The 14,781-nt window shown below is 42.1% G+C and overlaps 2 protein-coding genes across 3 annotated transcripts; one reads left to right on the top strand and one right to left on the bottom strand.

Annotated features, from left to right (window-relative positions):
- Nucleotides 1-1,909: 1,909 nt before the first annotated feature.
- On the bottom strand, nucleotides 1,910-2,815 carry LOC116273489 (ribosomal protein 63, mitochondrial). The gene is made up of 2 exons (XM_031662579.1): nucleotides 2,708-2,815; nucleotides 1,910-2,513 (listed from the first exon to the last, which is right to left on the bottom strand). Exon 2 carries the CDS (start codon nucleotides 2,506-2,508, stop codon nucleotides 2,200-2,202), a length of 309 nt encoding a protein of 102 aa, XP_031518439.1. The 5' UTR covers nucleotides 2,509-2,513; nucleotides 2,708-2,815; the 3' UTR covers nucleotides 1,910-2,199.
- LOC116268581 (spindle and kinetochore-associated protein 3) lies at nucleotides 2,736-14,775 on the top strand. Of its 2 annotated transcripts, none has more exons than XM_031662577.1 (4): nucleotides 2,736-3,039; nucleotides 9,304-9,365; nucleotides 9,481-9,646; nucleotides 13,595-14,775. In XM_031662577.1, exons 1-4 carry the CDS (start codon nucleotides 2,937-2,939, stop codon nucleotides 14,008-14,010), a joined length of 747 nt encoding a protein of 248 aa, XP_031518437.1. In that variant the 5' UTR covers nucleotides 2,736-2,936; the 3' UTR covers nucleotides 14,011-14,775. The 2 variants fall into 2 exon arrangements, with proteins under 2 accessions (XP_031518437.1, XP_031518438.1); XM_031662578.1 differs by lacking the exon at nucleotides 2,736-3,039 and adding an exon at nucleotides 8,366-8,455 and having other exon boundaries at nucleotides 8,781-9,365.
- Nucleotides 14,776-14,781: the final 6 nt, after the last annotated feature.

Below are 14,781 nucleotides of genomic sequence, written 5' to 3' on the forward strand. Positions count from 1 at the left end.
TATAGTGTCATGCAAGACCTTTTGTGTTCTAGTTCCTGCCTACTTCTTCAGCCTTTTCTCTCTTTTCTTCCCCATTCTCAAATATCCTACCCTGTAACAATACTAAAATACTATCAACTTCTTAAACAATCACAAGATCGTTCCCTCTGCCTATAATTCCTGCCACCCACTTGCTGGCCAGGCAAACTATGAATCTGTTCAAGGATCACTTCTTATGAAACTTTTCCTGCCTACTCAGGCAAGGTTGAGAAATGGCACTTTCCCTCAGTCAACAATTGGATAAAACAGAGCCCCAGGACCTCTATTACAGGTATCAGACAGGGACTGTGCATAACGCCCAGGTTGGCATTGATGTTTTGTTACATGTGTAATTATGAACATCTCTGGGTGGCCAATTAGCCTCTGTTGACAAAAAAGATCAAGGACTATGATGGCTATGATGCTAACAGTTATAGGTTTTCAAAGAGAAAAGTTACATGTTTCAATGACACTGCCTTGGCCAATGGCTGTATTTTATTTGCAGCACCCAGAGTGCTATGTTAAAACAAGCATGGTCTTTAGTAAGCTTAGTCCTATGTTATACATTTACTGTTTATGGGAAGTTGCTGACATTTCTGAGCTTCAGTTTCACATCTGTAGTGTGGGGATATCTATTTTACAAGATTATTTCAAAACTTAAAGATGATAATTGTACATTACAATGCCTATCTTCTCGTTTGTTGCCTTTAATTTCTTCATACTTGTGGTTTTATTTTGGCATCCTTTTGCTTCTCAACTGTCCTCTGAGATTCAAGTTAACCATTACCATTTTACAAATTCCAAATTCCAAGGTTTCTGACTCATACATAGACTAGAGTAATAGTAGTAGTAACGCTTAAGCAGGTCCCCCTGGCAATCTTTCTCCACCTTTCTCCTCAACAGTATCAGCTGCCACTATTTCCAGGTATGAAAAGCTCAGAGATATTATTATAATCACTTATGAATTTACTTTTTGAGACAGTGTCTCGCTCTGTCACCCAGGCTGGGGTGCAATGGCACAATCTTGTCTCACTGCAACCTCCACCTCCCGGGTTCAAGTAATTCTCAGGCCTCGCCACCACATCCGGCTAATTTTGCGTATTTTCAGTAGAGACAGGGTTTTACCATGTTGGCTGGGCCTGTCTTGAACTCCTGGCCTCAAGTGATCTGCCCGCCTCAGCCTCCCAAACTGCTGGGATTACAAGCGTGAGCCACCCGACTGGCCATATATTATTATTATTATTATTATATTTTAGATAGGGTCTCGCAATGTTGCCCAAGCTGGACTCAAGCAATCTTCCCGAATACCTGGGACTACATGCAGGCACTACAGCACCCTGCCTTAAATAGCTACAAAATACACCTTCCTGTAACAGTTCTGATAAATATCTTTACTTCGTTTATTTTCTTTTTTTCAGATGCAGTCTCCCAGGCTGGAGTGCACTAGCATGATCTTGGCTCACTGCAACCTCCACCTCACTGCAACCTCTGCCTCTGAGGCATGAGGTTCATTCAGGCGATCTTCCCAACTCAGCCTCCCGAGTAGCTGGGATTACAAGCCTGCACCAACATGCCCAGCTAATTTTTTTTTTGTATTAGTAGAGACAGGGTTTTACCACCTTGGCCAGGCTGGTCTTGAACTCCTGACCTCAAGTGATCCGCCCGCCTTGGCCTCCCAAAGTGTTGGGATTACAGGCGTGAGCCACCCCACCCGGCCTCTTTGACTTCGCTTAAATGTCCACTTTTAGTAGTAAAATCCCAGAAAATGTTTGTGGGAGTATGTTTAACTAAAAAGCTCATATTTCCTTTTATTTTTGGGCAATTCTTAAGGTAAGCAAACTAATGTTGCATGATAAACCCCCATCAAGTATCTCACACTTAAGCAAAGACCTCAAATCATAGTCTGTGGCTTTATTGCAGCTTTCCTTCAAAATATCATGTGACTGAGGAAATCCCTATCTTCCTATCAGGCTAAAGAAACGACAGGACAGCGATTACACTTTTAAGTATTGGAGGGTTTAGAGCCCTAGATATTCTATATGCAGACTATTCATGTTTGTTTGTTTTAATACACACTGGTCCAAAGGCTCATTTTCACAGTAGCTACAGTTTTTCAGTTCCAGAACCAGGTAAAGAAGGGCAGCCCCGTGATCCATAAAATCCAAGGGTGACGACTCAGGGTTAGGACCATTTCTTGGTGACATTGAGATGGTCGAGCTGGTCCGCAATGAATCTATGCGGGGGGAACTTGGAGGTGGCGGCCGCCTTTAAGGCCTCGAAGGCCTCCCTCCTGCGCACCGCGGCGTGGCCGCGCTCCTGCTCCCGGGTCATGTAGGGCATGCTCAGCCAGTAGTGGTTCTCCGCCTCGATCTCCAGGCGGCGGATCATGTTCTGCTTGGCGCGCAACGACACGAACCGCGGCCGCCGGTGCTTCCCGATCCACTGACGGCCGGGAATGCGGTTGCGGCAGAGGAGCGCAGTCAGGAACATGGTGCCTGCGGAAGAGAGGGACGGGCTTTGCGGACGCGAACAGGCGCGGCCTGACCTGGAGAGAGCAGCGGGCGCGCCCTCCAGCTCACGCCTACGGGAGTTCCCGCACCGCCTCCCCTCCAGAGAAGCGGGGAGCCCAGCTAAGGCCAGCAGGCGAACAAGGCGCTTCCTACAGGACTGAATTCTCCCAGGTACTCACCGGTCGGTTCCACAGGACTCCGCGGCTGCCGGCAGACGCTGCAGCGTAAGCGCACCTGTCTCGCGGGGTCTCCTGGCGCCTCGGCGAGAGACTTCAGCTCTCGCGAGAGAGGACTGCGTCTGCGCAGAGCCGAGGACGCGTCCGGCGCCGATTCAAACTAGTGGCGGGAGGCTGTGAGCTGAGGGGTGTTGTCCGCGTACGCCTGGAGTCCTTCCCGGGTGTGCTCAGCATGGACCCTATCCGGAGCTTCTGTGGGAAGCTGCGGTCTCTGGCCAGCACGCTGGACTGCGAGACGGCCCGGCTGCAGCGAGCGCTGGACGGAGAGGAAAGCGGTGCGTGAGGCGGGCTGCCGGGGCCCGGTGCGCGGGGTGCGCCGCGGGAGGAGGGGCGTGGCGAGTGGAGGGTGCGGCCCGCGGAAACCGCCAGGCACTGACGGCGTGGACGGCCGCCTCCAAGGTGCGGAGTGGGTGCTGAGTGTCTCCATGCTCGGCGTTTGGCGTTAGCGTAGCTCCCGGGCCTGTTTATGGTTTATTCCTAGGAACTCTTATCGCGTGTCCCTTTTAGTCCCATGTACAACCCCAAGGCTCTCCTGAGATAATGAAAGTAGCACTATTTATGTTGTGAACAGAGAGCAGCGCTTAAGAATAAGAACCTAAGTTGACAGTTTGAGCTCATAATACATATACTAATTTATACGTGATATGCTTTCGTCTCATACAATATATGTGCTTGTCAATAAAATACCATGTAAACCTAAACAGATTCTCTTAGAATCAAGCTATTTAACGTTGTTCTTTACACGATACTTTACACATATAGTGACTTTTTTCTCACCCAGGTGGTCAACAGTTGCAGTAAACCTCTGTGTTTTTTCCACTAAACCGTATTACCAACACAAACACTAGTACTCGACAGTGCTGGGGTTTTAAAAAAATGTGTATAAATAAAGCAAAATTCACCATTCCCCTTTTTATTGGAGATTTTTTAAATTGTTGAAAAAGTAGTTCAGATTTTGGAATTATTTCATAAATGTCATAATTGTAATGTGCTTTAAAATATTACACCCTGCAGACTTTTACTTTAATTATGTAATGAATGATCTCCAGTCACTTGAAAATGCCTATTTCTGCCGGGCACGGTGGCTCATGCTTGTAATCCCAGCACTTTGGGAGGCCGAGGCGGGCGGATCACGAGGTCAAGAGATCGAGACCATCCTGGCTGACACGGTGAAACCCCGTCTCTACTGAAAACACAAAAAAAATTAGCCCCCAGCTACTCGGGAGGCTGAGGCAGGAGAATGGCGGGAACCCGGGAGGCGGAGCTTGCAGTGAGCCGAGATCGCGCCACTCCACTCCAGCCTGGGCGACAGAGCGAGACTCTGTCTCAAAAAAAACAAAAAACAAAAAAAAAGGAAAAAGAAAAAATGTCTATTTCTGTGACTGTAAAATCAACATATGTGCATTGTAGGAAATTTAAGCTATGGAAAAGTAGAAAGAAAATAAATACCCCGGATCCATGGGTCATGCCACACCACTATTAATATTTTAGTAGCTTTTCTACCATTCTTATTTTAGGGCTTTTTTGTTTTTATTTGATTTTGTGATAGTACTATAATAGACACAAAATTGCATTGACATTTTTGGATGCTTTTTCTTTTTTTTTTTTTTTTTTTTTGATGGAGTCTCGCTGTTGCCCAGGCTAGAGTACAGTGGCACGATCTCGACTCCTCCAACTTCCGCCTCCCAGGTTCAAGCGATTCTCCTGCGTCAGCCTCCCAAGTAGCTAGGATTACTGACTCACGCCACCACGCCCAGCTAATTTTTGTGTTTTTAGTAGAGATAGGGTTTGACCATGTTGGCCAGGCTGGTCTGAAACTCCTGACCTCAAGTGATCCGCTTCAGCCTCCGAAAGTGCTGGGATTACAGATGTGAGCCACCGGGCCCAGCCTGGAGATTTTATATATATATAAAATATACATATATATATATAATCTATATATAAAATGTATAAAATCTCCATTTTAATATATTTTATATATTTATACATTTTATATATTTATATTTTTATATATATTATATATTTATATATTTTATATATTTATTTTATATATAATATATATTTTTTTATATATTTGTATATTTATATATCACATATATTTACATGTATTTATATAAGATAGCTATATAATATATTTATATTTTTTATGTATTTATATATTTTACATATATTTTGCATATATTGTATATTTTAATATATATTTATATTTGTTTATTTTTATGTATATTTATATACATTTTATGTATATATAAAATTTCTCATATATATATGTGAGAGAGAGAGACTTTCCATAAAGCTCATCCTAATTTATTTTCCTACCAACATATTGACTCTGCATAATCTGCATTTTCTTCTGTGTTTACAAGGAAAACTTGGAATAATCATTCAATTCCTGTCCCATATGCGTTTTAGAAAATGTGGAATTGTAATTAGAGACAATGGTCACAAACAATCTCGCCTTTTATGATCACAATGATGAATAATTCAGTTGGTTGACTTCTAAATATCTTTGAGATATAATTCACATGCCATAAAACCATTTAAAGGATACAATTTAGTGGTTATTAAGATATTCAGAGTTGTGCAATTATCACAACAAAAAGTTTAGATTTTCATCACTCCTAGAAGAGATCCCTGTGCCCCTTAACGGTCACTCCCCTTTACCACATCCACCACACCAGCTTTAAGCAACCATGAATCCACTTTCTGTCTCTATAGATTTGTCTATTCTGGACATTTCATATAAATGGAATTATAGAATTTATAGTCTTGTGACTAACTTATTTCACTTAGTGTAATGTCTCAGTGTTTCTCTATGTTGTCGCATGTGTCATCACTTCATTCCATTTTATTGCTGAGTATATTCCATTGTATGGTCCTACTACATTTTCGTTATTCACTAGCTGATAGACATTTGAGTTGTTTCTACTTTTTGGCTATTATGAATAATGCTACTGTAAATATTCACATGTCAGTTTTTGTGTTAATGTGTTTTTAATTCTCTTGAGCATATATCTAGAGGTGAAATTGCTGGGTCATATAGTTTAACTTCTTGAGGACTTGCCAGATTGTTTTTCCAAAGTGTCTGCATCATTTTACATTTGCGCTAGCAATGAATAAGGGTTACAATTTCTCCACACCCTCACCAATGTTTATTAATATCTTTTTTGCTGTACTTATTCTAGTGAGTATGAAGTGGAATCTCATTGTGGTTTTGACTTGCATTTCCCTAATGAAAACTGGTCAACTTTTAACAGGTGGAAGAAGAAGGAGACCTTCAAGGGAGATGTGTTTTAGAAAAGGGAAATATAATTATTTTACTACTTTTAGGCCTGGTGTGGTGGCTCAGGCCTGTAATCCCAGCACTTTGCGGGGCTGAGGTGAGCAGATCACTTGAGGCCAGAAGTTTGAGACTAGCCTGGCCAACATGGTGAAATCCCCTCTCTACTAAAAATACAAAAATTAGCCGGATGTGATGGTACACACCTGTAATCCCAGCTACTGGGTGGGGGCAGTGCTGAGGCACGAGAATCACTTGAACCTGGGAGGCGGCAGTTGCAGTGAGCTGAGATGAGGGCACTGCACTCCAGCCTGGGTGACAGTGAGACTCTGTCTCAAAAAAGAAACAAAAAATAACTCCACTTCTTTTAAATTAGCTGGGTGGGGTGGTGCATACCTGTAGTCCCCAGCTACTTGGGAATCTGAGGTGCGAGGATTGCTTGAGTCCAGGAAGTCAAGGCTGCAGTGAGCCATGACTGCACCGCTGTACTCCAGCTTGGGTGACAGAGTGAGAACCTGTCTCAAAAAAGTTAAACGAAAAAACTACTTTTACGTCATATGTAACACCCACTGATTAATGACAAAGGTGACATGCAGTGGGTAAAGGATGCCTTTTCAGTAAGTTGTGCCAGGTCAATTGAATATCCATATGGAGAAAAAGAGTGGATCTTGATTCTTATGACATGCTGTATACAGAAATCAATTCCAGATGGGTGTAGCTCTAAATGCAAAAGTTAAAACCATAAAGCTCTTACAAGAAAATGTGAGAGAGACACATATCTTGTCATTGGCAAATATTTAAAAAATAGAAACCAAAAAGTGCTTGTCATAAGGGAAAAAATGGATAAGTAGGACTGCCTTAAAATTAGAAGATTTGGGCCGGGCGCAGTGGCTCACGCCTGTAATCCCAACACTTTAGGAGGCCAAGACGGGCGGATCGCAAGGTCGGGAGATCGAGACCATCCTGGCTAACACGGTGAAACCCCGTCTCTACTAAAAATACAAAAAATTAGCCGGGCGTGGTGGTGGACGCCTGTAGTCCCAGCTACTCGGGAGGCTGAGGTAGGAGAATGGCATGAACCTGGGAGGCAGAGCTTGCAGTGAGCCGAGATCATGCTACTGCACTCCAGCCTCCTCGACAGAGCAAGACACCGTCCCAGAAAAAAATAAAATAAAAGATTTGGCTGTGCACAGGGGCTCACACCTGTAATCCCAGCATTTTGGGAGGCCGAGGTGGGTGGATCACCCGAGGTTAGGAGTTCAAGACCAGCCTAGCCAATGTAGTGAAACCTCGTCTCTACTAAAAATTAACTGGGCATAGTAGTGGGCGCCTGTAATCCCAGCTACTCAAGAGGCTGAGGTGGGAGAATCACTTGAACCCCAGAGGTGGAGGTTGCAGTGACCTGAGATCAGCTACTGCACTCCAGCCTGAGCAACAGAGTGAGACTCCATCTCAGAAAAAAAAAAAAAAAAAAATTGTCTTCAGATGGCCATTAGGAATGTGAAAAGACATTAATTTCATTAGTAATCAAAGAAATGAAAATTAAGTCTCAATGTAGTATAGTTGCATACCCACCAGTGTAGCTAAAATGAAAAAGAGAAAATTACCAAGTGTTTGGAAAGATGTGGAACAAATGCACTTCTTATGCACTGCTGGTGGGAGTGCAAACTGTAAAAATTACGTTGGAAAACTAGCAGTATTTACTGAAGTTGAACATATGCGTAACATGTAATCCAGCACTTGTTCTAAGTCTCTTAACATACAGAAATATGAATACATTGGTACCAAAGACATGTTCTAGAAAGTTCAAAGCAAGAGTATTCATAATAGTTCCAAACTAGGCACAATCCAAAGTGTTTCAACAGTAGAATAAATAAATCTGGTATCATGCAGTGGAAATACTACACAGTAATGAACATGGATTAGATTTGAACTTGGAAGAATGTAACAGTTGAGTGAAAGAAGCCAGTCGCAAAAGAGTGCGTATTGTATGAGTCCATTACATCAAATTCGTAAGTGGTAAAACTACTTCGTGGTGTTAGAAATCAGGGTAAGGTGGCCGGGTGCCGTGGCTCACACCTCTAATCCTAGCACTTTGGGAGGCCGAGGTGGGTGGATCACTTGAGGTCAGGAGTTCAAGACCAGCCTGACCAACATGGTGAGACCCTGTCTCTACTAAAAATGTAAAACTAGCCGACGTGGTGGCGCACACCTGTAGTCCCAGCTTCTTGGGAGACTGAGGCAGGAGAATAGCCTGGACCCAGGAGGTAAAGGTTGCAGTGAGCCAAGATTGCACCATTGCACTCCAGCCTGGGCAACAAGAGCAAAACTCTGTCTCAAAAAAAGAAAAAGAAATCAGGGTAAAGTTTACCCTTGTGGGGAAGGGAGAGGCTATAAGAGGGTTTCTAGGGGTTCTTCATATCTTGTTTTTATTTCTTTGTTTTTTTTTGAGGCGGAGTCTTGCTCGGTAGCCCGGGCTGGAGTGCAGTGGCCGGATCTCAGCTCACTGCAAGCTCCGCCTCCCGGGTTTACGCCATTCTCCCGCCTCAGCCTCCCGAGTAGCTGGGACTACAGGCGCCCGCCACCTCGCCCGGCTAGTTTTTTTGTATTTTTAGTAGAGACGGGGTTTCACGGTGTTAGCCAGGATGGTCTCGATCTCCTGACCTCGTGATCCGCCCGTCTCGGCCTCCCAAAGTGCTGGGATTACAGGCTTGAGCCACCGCGCCCGGCCTAGAGTTCTAATAAGGCTCTGTTTCTACTTCTGTTTCTTGAGCTGAGGGCCAGTTATGCAGGTATGCTCATTTGATAAAGTTCATTAAGCTACGTACTTAGGATTTGTATGCTTTTCAGTATGTATGTTATACAGTCATGTTACTTAATGGGGATGCGTTCTGAGCAATGTTAGGCAATTTTGTTATTGTGCAAACATCATAGAGCATATGTAACACAAACTTACATGATATGACCTACTGCACACCTAGGCTATATGGTGTAGCTTGTTGTTCCCAGACCACAAACCTGTATAGCATGCGACTGCATTGAATACTGTAGGCAACTGTAAGATTATGGTAAGTATTTGTGTATCTAAACATATAAAAGGTACAGTAAAAAATATGGTATTATGGTACCACTGTCATATGTGATCTGTCATTGAGCAAAATGTCATTATAAGGTATATGATTGTATACTAAGTATACTTTTTCTTCCTCCTTTTCCTTACACTTATTGGACTTTTTTTCTTTCAATATTCATATTGAAGACTTTGAAGATTATCCAATGAGAATTTTATATGACCTTCATTCAGAAGTTCAGACTCTAAAGGTATCATTCCTACAATATTAATTTATGATTTTTCTGTGGCGAGTAATTTTTTTGTCCTAAATAGATTTAGTCAGAAGTCAGAGAAATTAAAATGTATTTTCTTTATTCATAAAAGGATGATGTTAATATTCTTCTTGATAAAGCAAGATTGGAAAATCAAGAAGGCATTGATTTCATAAAGGCAACAAAAGTACTAATGGAAAAAAATTCAATGGATATTATGAAAATAAGAGAGTATTTCCAGAAGTATGGATATAGTCCACGTGTCAAGAAAAATTCAGGTTTGAATAACTTCATTTTATAGCATTTGTTTTAGTATTGAAGAAACAAGGCAGCCTGATTAACTAAGACAACTGTAGGCTTGGCCATGGTTTTTAATTCTAGCTCTGTCATTATCTGATGCTTATTTGATAAACATTTAGTCAACTCTCACTGTGTGGTATGCTTTTGGAGTGCTAATCAGGGGTGCAATATAAAGACAGTCCTTGCTTTCCTTTCCAGAATGCCAAATGAAAGCTAGCACAATGCTATATTTAGCACATTTAGGCTAGATGGCCTATTAAATGAAAAACTACAAGATAAATCTTCGTAACTTGGGATAGGTGGTTTCTAGTTAGCCCTGCCAATAAAAGCTGAGAGACCTCAAGGCATGTTATTTCATTTTTCTTGTTCACAGTTTTCTCTTCTGTAGAAAGAGATATTGGCTATAAAAATTTGACAAAGTCATTTTTTGGTTCTAAAATTTTAATGAAGGGCAGTCTATCATAGTGGTTTAGAATTTGGAGCCAAAATGCCTGAGTTCAAATCTGTATTCCACCACTTAATAGCTGTATTATTTTCTTTGTCAGGTTACTTAATCTTGTGCCTTAGCTTCTCATTTGTAAAGTGGGAATATTTAGTGTATCTATCTCATGATATTGTATAAGGATTAAATAAGATAAAGTTTGCTTAGAGCAGTGCCTAGCATGTCAGTCACCCAAGGTTAATTATTAACTGCCATTGTTATGCCCATACCTCTGAATGACTAACTTCAGTGTCTTCATTTCTATTATTAAATTGAACAAGTTTTTTTTTTTGTTTTTTTTTGTTTTTTTTTTGAGACGGAGTCTCGCTCTGTCGCCCAAGCTGGAGTGCAGTGACTGGATCTCAGCTCACTGCAAGCTCCGCCTCCCGGGTTTACGCCATTCTCCTGCCTCAGCCTCCCGAGTAGCTGGGACTACAGGTGCCCACCACCTCGCCCGGCTAGTTTTTTTTTTTTTTTGTATTTTTTAGTAGAGACGGGGTTTCACCGTGTAGGTCAGGATGGTCTCGATCTCCTGACCTCGTGATCCGCCCATCTCGGCCTCCCAAAGTGCTGGGATTACAGGCTTGAGCCACCGCGCCCGGCTGAACAAGTATATATTGAGGATGTGTATGGCAGGTAAGTTAAACAGTCCATGTGAGACGGGCACAGTGGCTCATGCCTGTTATTCCAGCAGTGTGGGAGACTGAGGCAGGAGGATCACTTGAGGCCAGGGCTACATAATGAGACTCTTGTCTCTACAAAAAATTGTTTTACAAAATTAGTTGGGCATGATGGTGCATACTTGGAGTCCTAGTTATTTGGGAGGCTGAGGCAGAAGGGATCCCTTAAGCCCAGGAGTTCAAGGGCCGCAGTAAGCTACTATCACGCCACTATACTCCAACCTGCATGACAGAGCGAGACCCTGTCTCAATAAATAAAATACATACATACATACATACATACCTACCTACCTACCTACATACAAACAACCCATACCACCACCACCCCCCCACATGGTATCATAGAATTTAGTTGACTTTGGTGTGAAAGAGCCATAGATTCAAATACTGGCTCCACCAGTTATTACATGTGTGACCTTGGGTAATTTCTGTAAGTTGCTTTTTCCTCACTTATAAGATAGGGATAATAATATCTCCCTATGGAATACTGATAATGATGATTTATTACTCTCTTAAATGACAGTCCTGTGATAAATACATCAGTAGGTTTTTAGCAACTCTTGTAACATTTCTCAAAATTTACAGAAAGCATAATGCCAAAACAACTCAGTGACTCAGAATCTCTTCAAAGGAACAAAAACTATGAAATCAAAATATGAAACTTCAGAGATTTAAACTCAAGGCTTTTAAAACCAAACAAAACAAACAAGAAAGTATATAACCGGCCAGGCACTGTGGTTCATGCCTGTAATCCCAGCACTTTGGGAGGCCAAGGCGGGCAGATCACCTGAGGTCAGGAGTTCGAGACCATCCTGGCCAACATGGTGAGACCCTGTCTCTACTAAAAATACAAAAATTAGCTGGGTGTGGTGGTGTGTGCCTGTAATCCCAGCTACTCCTTAGGCTCATGTAGGAGAATTGTTTGAACCCAGGAGGCAAAGGTTGCAGTGAGCTGAGATTGCACCACCACACTCCAGCCTGGGTGACAGAGCAAGACTCCATCTCAGAAAAACAAAAGTATATAACCTATTAATGGTTGAGAAACTGTATATCTTTGAAATGCTCCCCTATTATTTTTCTCAACTAGGTGTTTGATATAGGTGTTCCAGACTAACTTAAGATAAAAACTTATCTTTATATAGCAGTCTTTGCTGTTTAGCTTGGGCATCTGGAAGTGATGAATCTAAAATAATATCATATTCTATGTTAAATATGAAACACAGTTGATTCCATACTGTCATGAAATTTTAAATTATAGTTTCAGGCCAGGTGCAGTGGCTCACGCCTATAATCCCAACACTTTGGGAGGCTGAGGCAGGTGGATCACTTGAGCCCAGGAGTTCAAGACCAGCCTGGGCAACATGGCGAAACCCTATCTCTACAAAAAGTACAAAAAATTATCTGGGCATGGTGGCACACGCCCGTAGTACCAGCTGCCTGGGAGGCTGAGGTAGGAGAATCACCTGAGCCCAGTGTTGTGTGTGTGACTAGCTGGGGCTAGTGTCACTGGTGGTAAAGGAATTTACCAAGACAGTGGTAGGTAGAGAAAGGCAGATTTATTAAAGTATGAAAATACATTGCAAGGTTGCAGTGGGCAGTACAGCAGAGAAGAGGCTGTCTGCAAAGAGGCAGAGGCTGAAGGGAAGTTTTATGGGGTCATGCTGGAGGCGGGCTAGGTACAGAGCAGGGTTGTTGTGACCAGGCATGGTGGCTCACATGTGTAATCCCAGCACATTGGGAGGCCGAGATGGGCGGATCACTTGAGCTCAGGAGTTCTAGACCAGTCTGGGCAACATGGTGAAACCCTGTCTCTACCAAAAATACAAAAAATTAGCTGGGCATGGTGGTGCATGCCTGTAGTCCCAGCTTTGGAAGTTGAGACTGCAGTGAGCCGAGATTGCCACTGCACTCCAGCCTGGGGGACAAAGTGAGACCCTGACTCAAAAATTTAAAAAAAAAAAAAAGTACCTACAGGTTGTTTGTGATTAGCCTTTTCTCAGAACAATTGTTCATTGTTCTCCCCAACCTGGGTCCCTCCCCCATTGTTGCCTACATCCGGATCTGTGATAGTGCCACTGCACTCCAGCCTGGGCAACAGTCAAAGCTACAGAAAATATATTCTGATGCTCACTAAAGTATGAGAGAAAAAAAGAAAATATTAAGAAAAACTAGTAAATCACATTAAGGATATAAGAAAATTGGACTTTTATTTGTGAATATTAATTTTTCATCTTGTAACACTTTAACTTGCTTTCCTCCTCTAATGTATAATCACAATGGGATATGGGTGCACAAGAGATACATGTCGGAACTTTATTAAAGGGACAATTGAAATAGCATTTCAGCTGAGTGTGGTGGCTCATGCCTGAAATGCCATCATTCTGGGGGCCAAGGCAGGAGGATCATTTGAGCCCAGGAGTTTGACACCAGCCTGGGCAACATGATAAGACCCCATCTCCACAAAAAATTTAAAACTTAGCTGAGCATGATGGCACACCTACAGTCCCAGCTACCCCAGGGGCTGAGATGGGACGATCACTTGAGCCCAAGAGGTCAAGTCTGCAGTGAGCTGTGATCACACCTCTGTACTCCAGCCTGGGTGGCAGAACGAGACCCTGTCTCAATAAATAATAAATAAATATGTTTAGACAATCGGAACTTTTGCTGATTTGGGAAATTTCAGATAAGCTGTTTTCTGTTGTTTTTGTAAACATGAAATTTTCTGTTTTGATGTTTGACCAGAATATTCTGATTTTTCCTCCTAGTACACGAGCAAGAAGCCATTAACTCTGACCCAGAGTTGTCTAATTGTGAAAATGTTCAGAAGCCTGATGTGAAAGATGATCTTTCTGATCCTCCTGTTGCAAGTAGTTGTATTTCTGAGAAGTCTCCACGTAGCCCACAACTTTCAGATTTTGGACTTGAGCGGTACATGGTATCCCAAGTTCCACCAAACCCTCCACAGGCAGTGAACAACTATAAGGAAGAGCTTGTAATTGTAACTCCACCTAGCAAGCCATCACTAGTAAAAGTACTAAAAACTCCAAAATGTGCACTAAAAATGGATGATTTTGAGTGTGTAACTCCTAAATTAGAACACTTTGGTATCTCTGAATATACTATGTGTTTAAATGAAGATTACACAATGGGACTTAAAAATGTGAGGAATAATAAATGGTAAGCAGCTCTGTTAAAAGGCAATTTTCTCTAGCTTTCTAAACCTTTTGTATTTATTGATTTTTTTCCAGAAGAAATATAATGTTTCAGACAACATTTTTCCTTTAAAAAGTTTTCAGATATTTATTTATTTTATTTCAGTAGGTTTTAGGGGAACAGGTGGTGTTTGGTTACATCAATAAGTTCTTTAGTGGTAAGGTTTTCAGATACTTTATATTACAGATCTTCTCGAATCACCAATACTGTCAATAAAGTGTGAGCCATCGGTTTCTTCAGGTGAGAGACTATAGAAGAAGTGATAAGGGCCTGAAAAAAAGATGGTATTTGTAGGGATAGAAAAGAGGGAATAAAATTAAAGGGGTAAAATTACTAAGAACTTGTGATTGATTTGCTCTGGAGACTTGGGGAAAGAGGATGATCTAGGATAAACCCCGAGTTTCTGTTTTCTTGCTTGGGATGATGTTAGAGAGAACAGGAGAAGAATACCTGGAGTACGGGGGGTAGGTGATGTGTTTACATGTTGATTTTGACATTGTTTGTGCCTCTTCATGCTTAGGCATTCTAATATCAGTTTAAAGCTCAGTGAAGAAGTCAGTGCTGAACTAGATTTGGGAGCCATTAGCATGGAAATGGTGATTAAAACCGCGAGAGTTACAATGAAAGTACCACTTATCAAAGTAGCCAAGCAGTGTCTAAAGATCAATACTTATCATTAAAAACTGTTACTATTGGCCGGGCGCGGTGGCTCAAGCCTGTAATCCCAGCACTTTGGGAG

This window comes from Papio anubis, unplaced genomic scaffold, assembly GCF_008728515.1.
Source record: "Papio anubis isolate 15944 unplaced genomic scaffold, Panubis1.0 scaffold763, whole genome shotgun sequence".
NCBI classification, from domain to species: domain Eukaryota; kingdom Metazoa; phylum Chordata; class Mammalia; order Primates; family Cercopithecidae; genus Papio; species Papio anubis.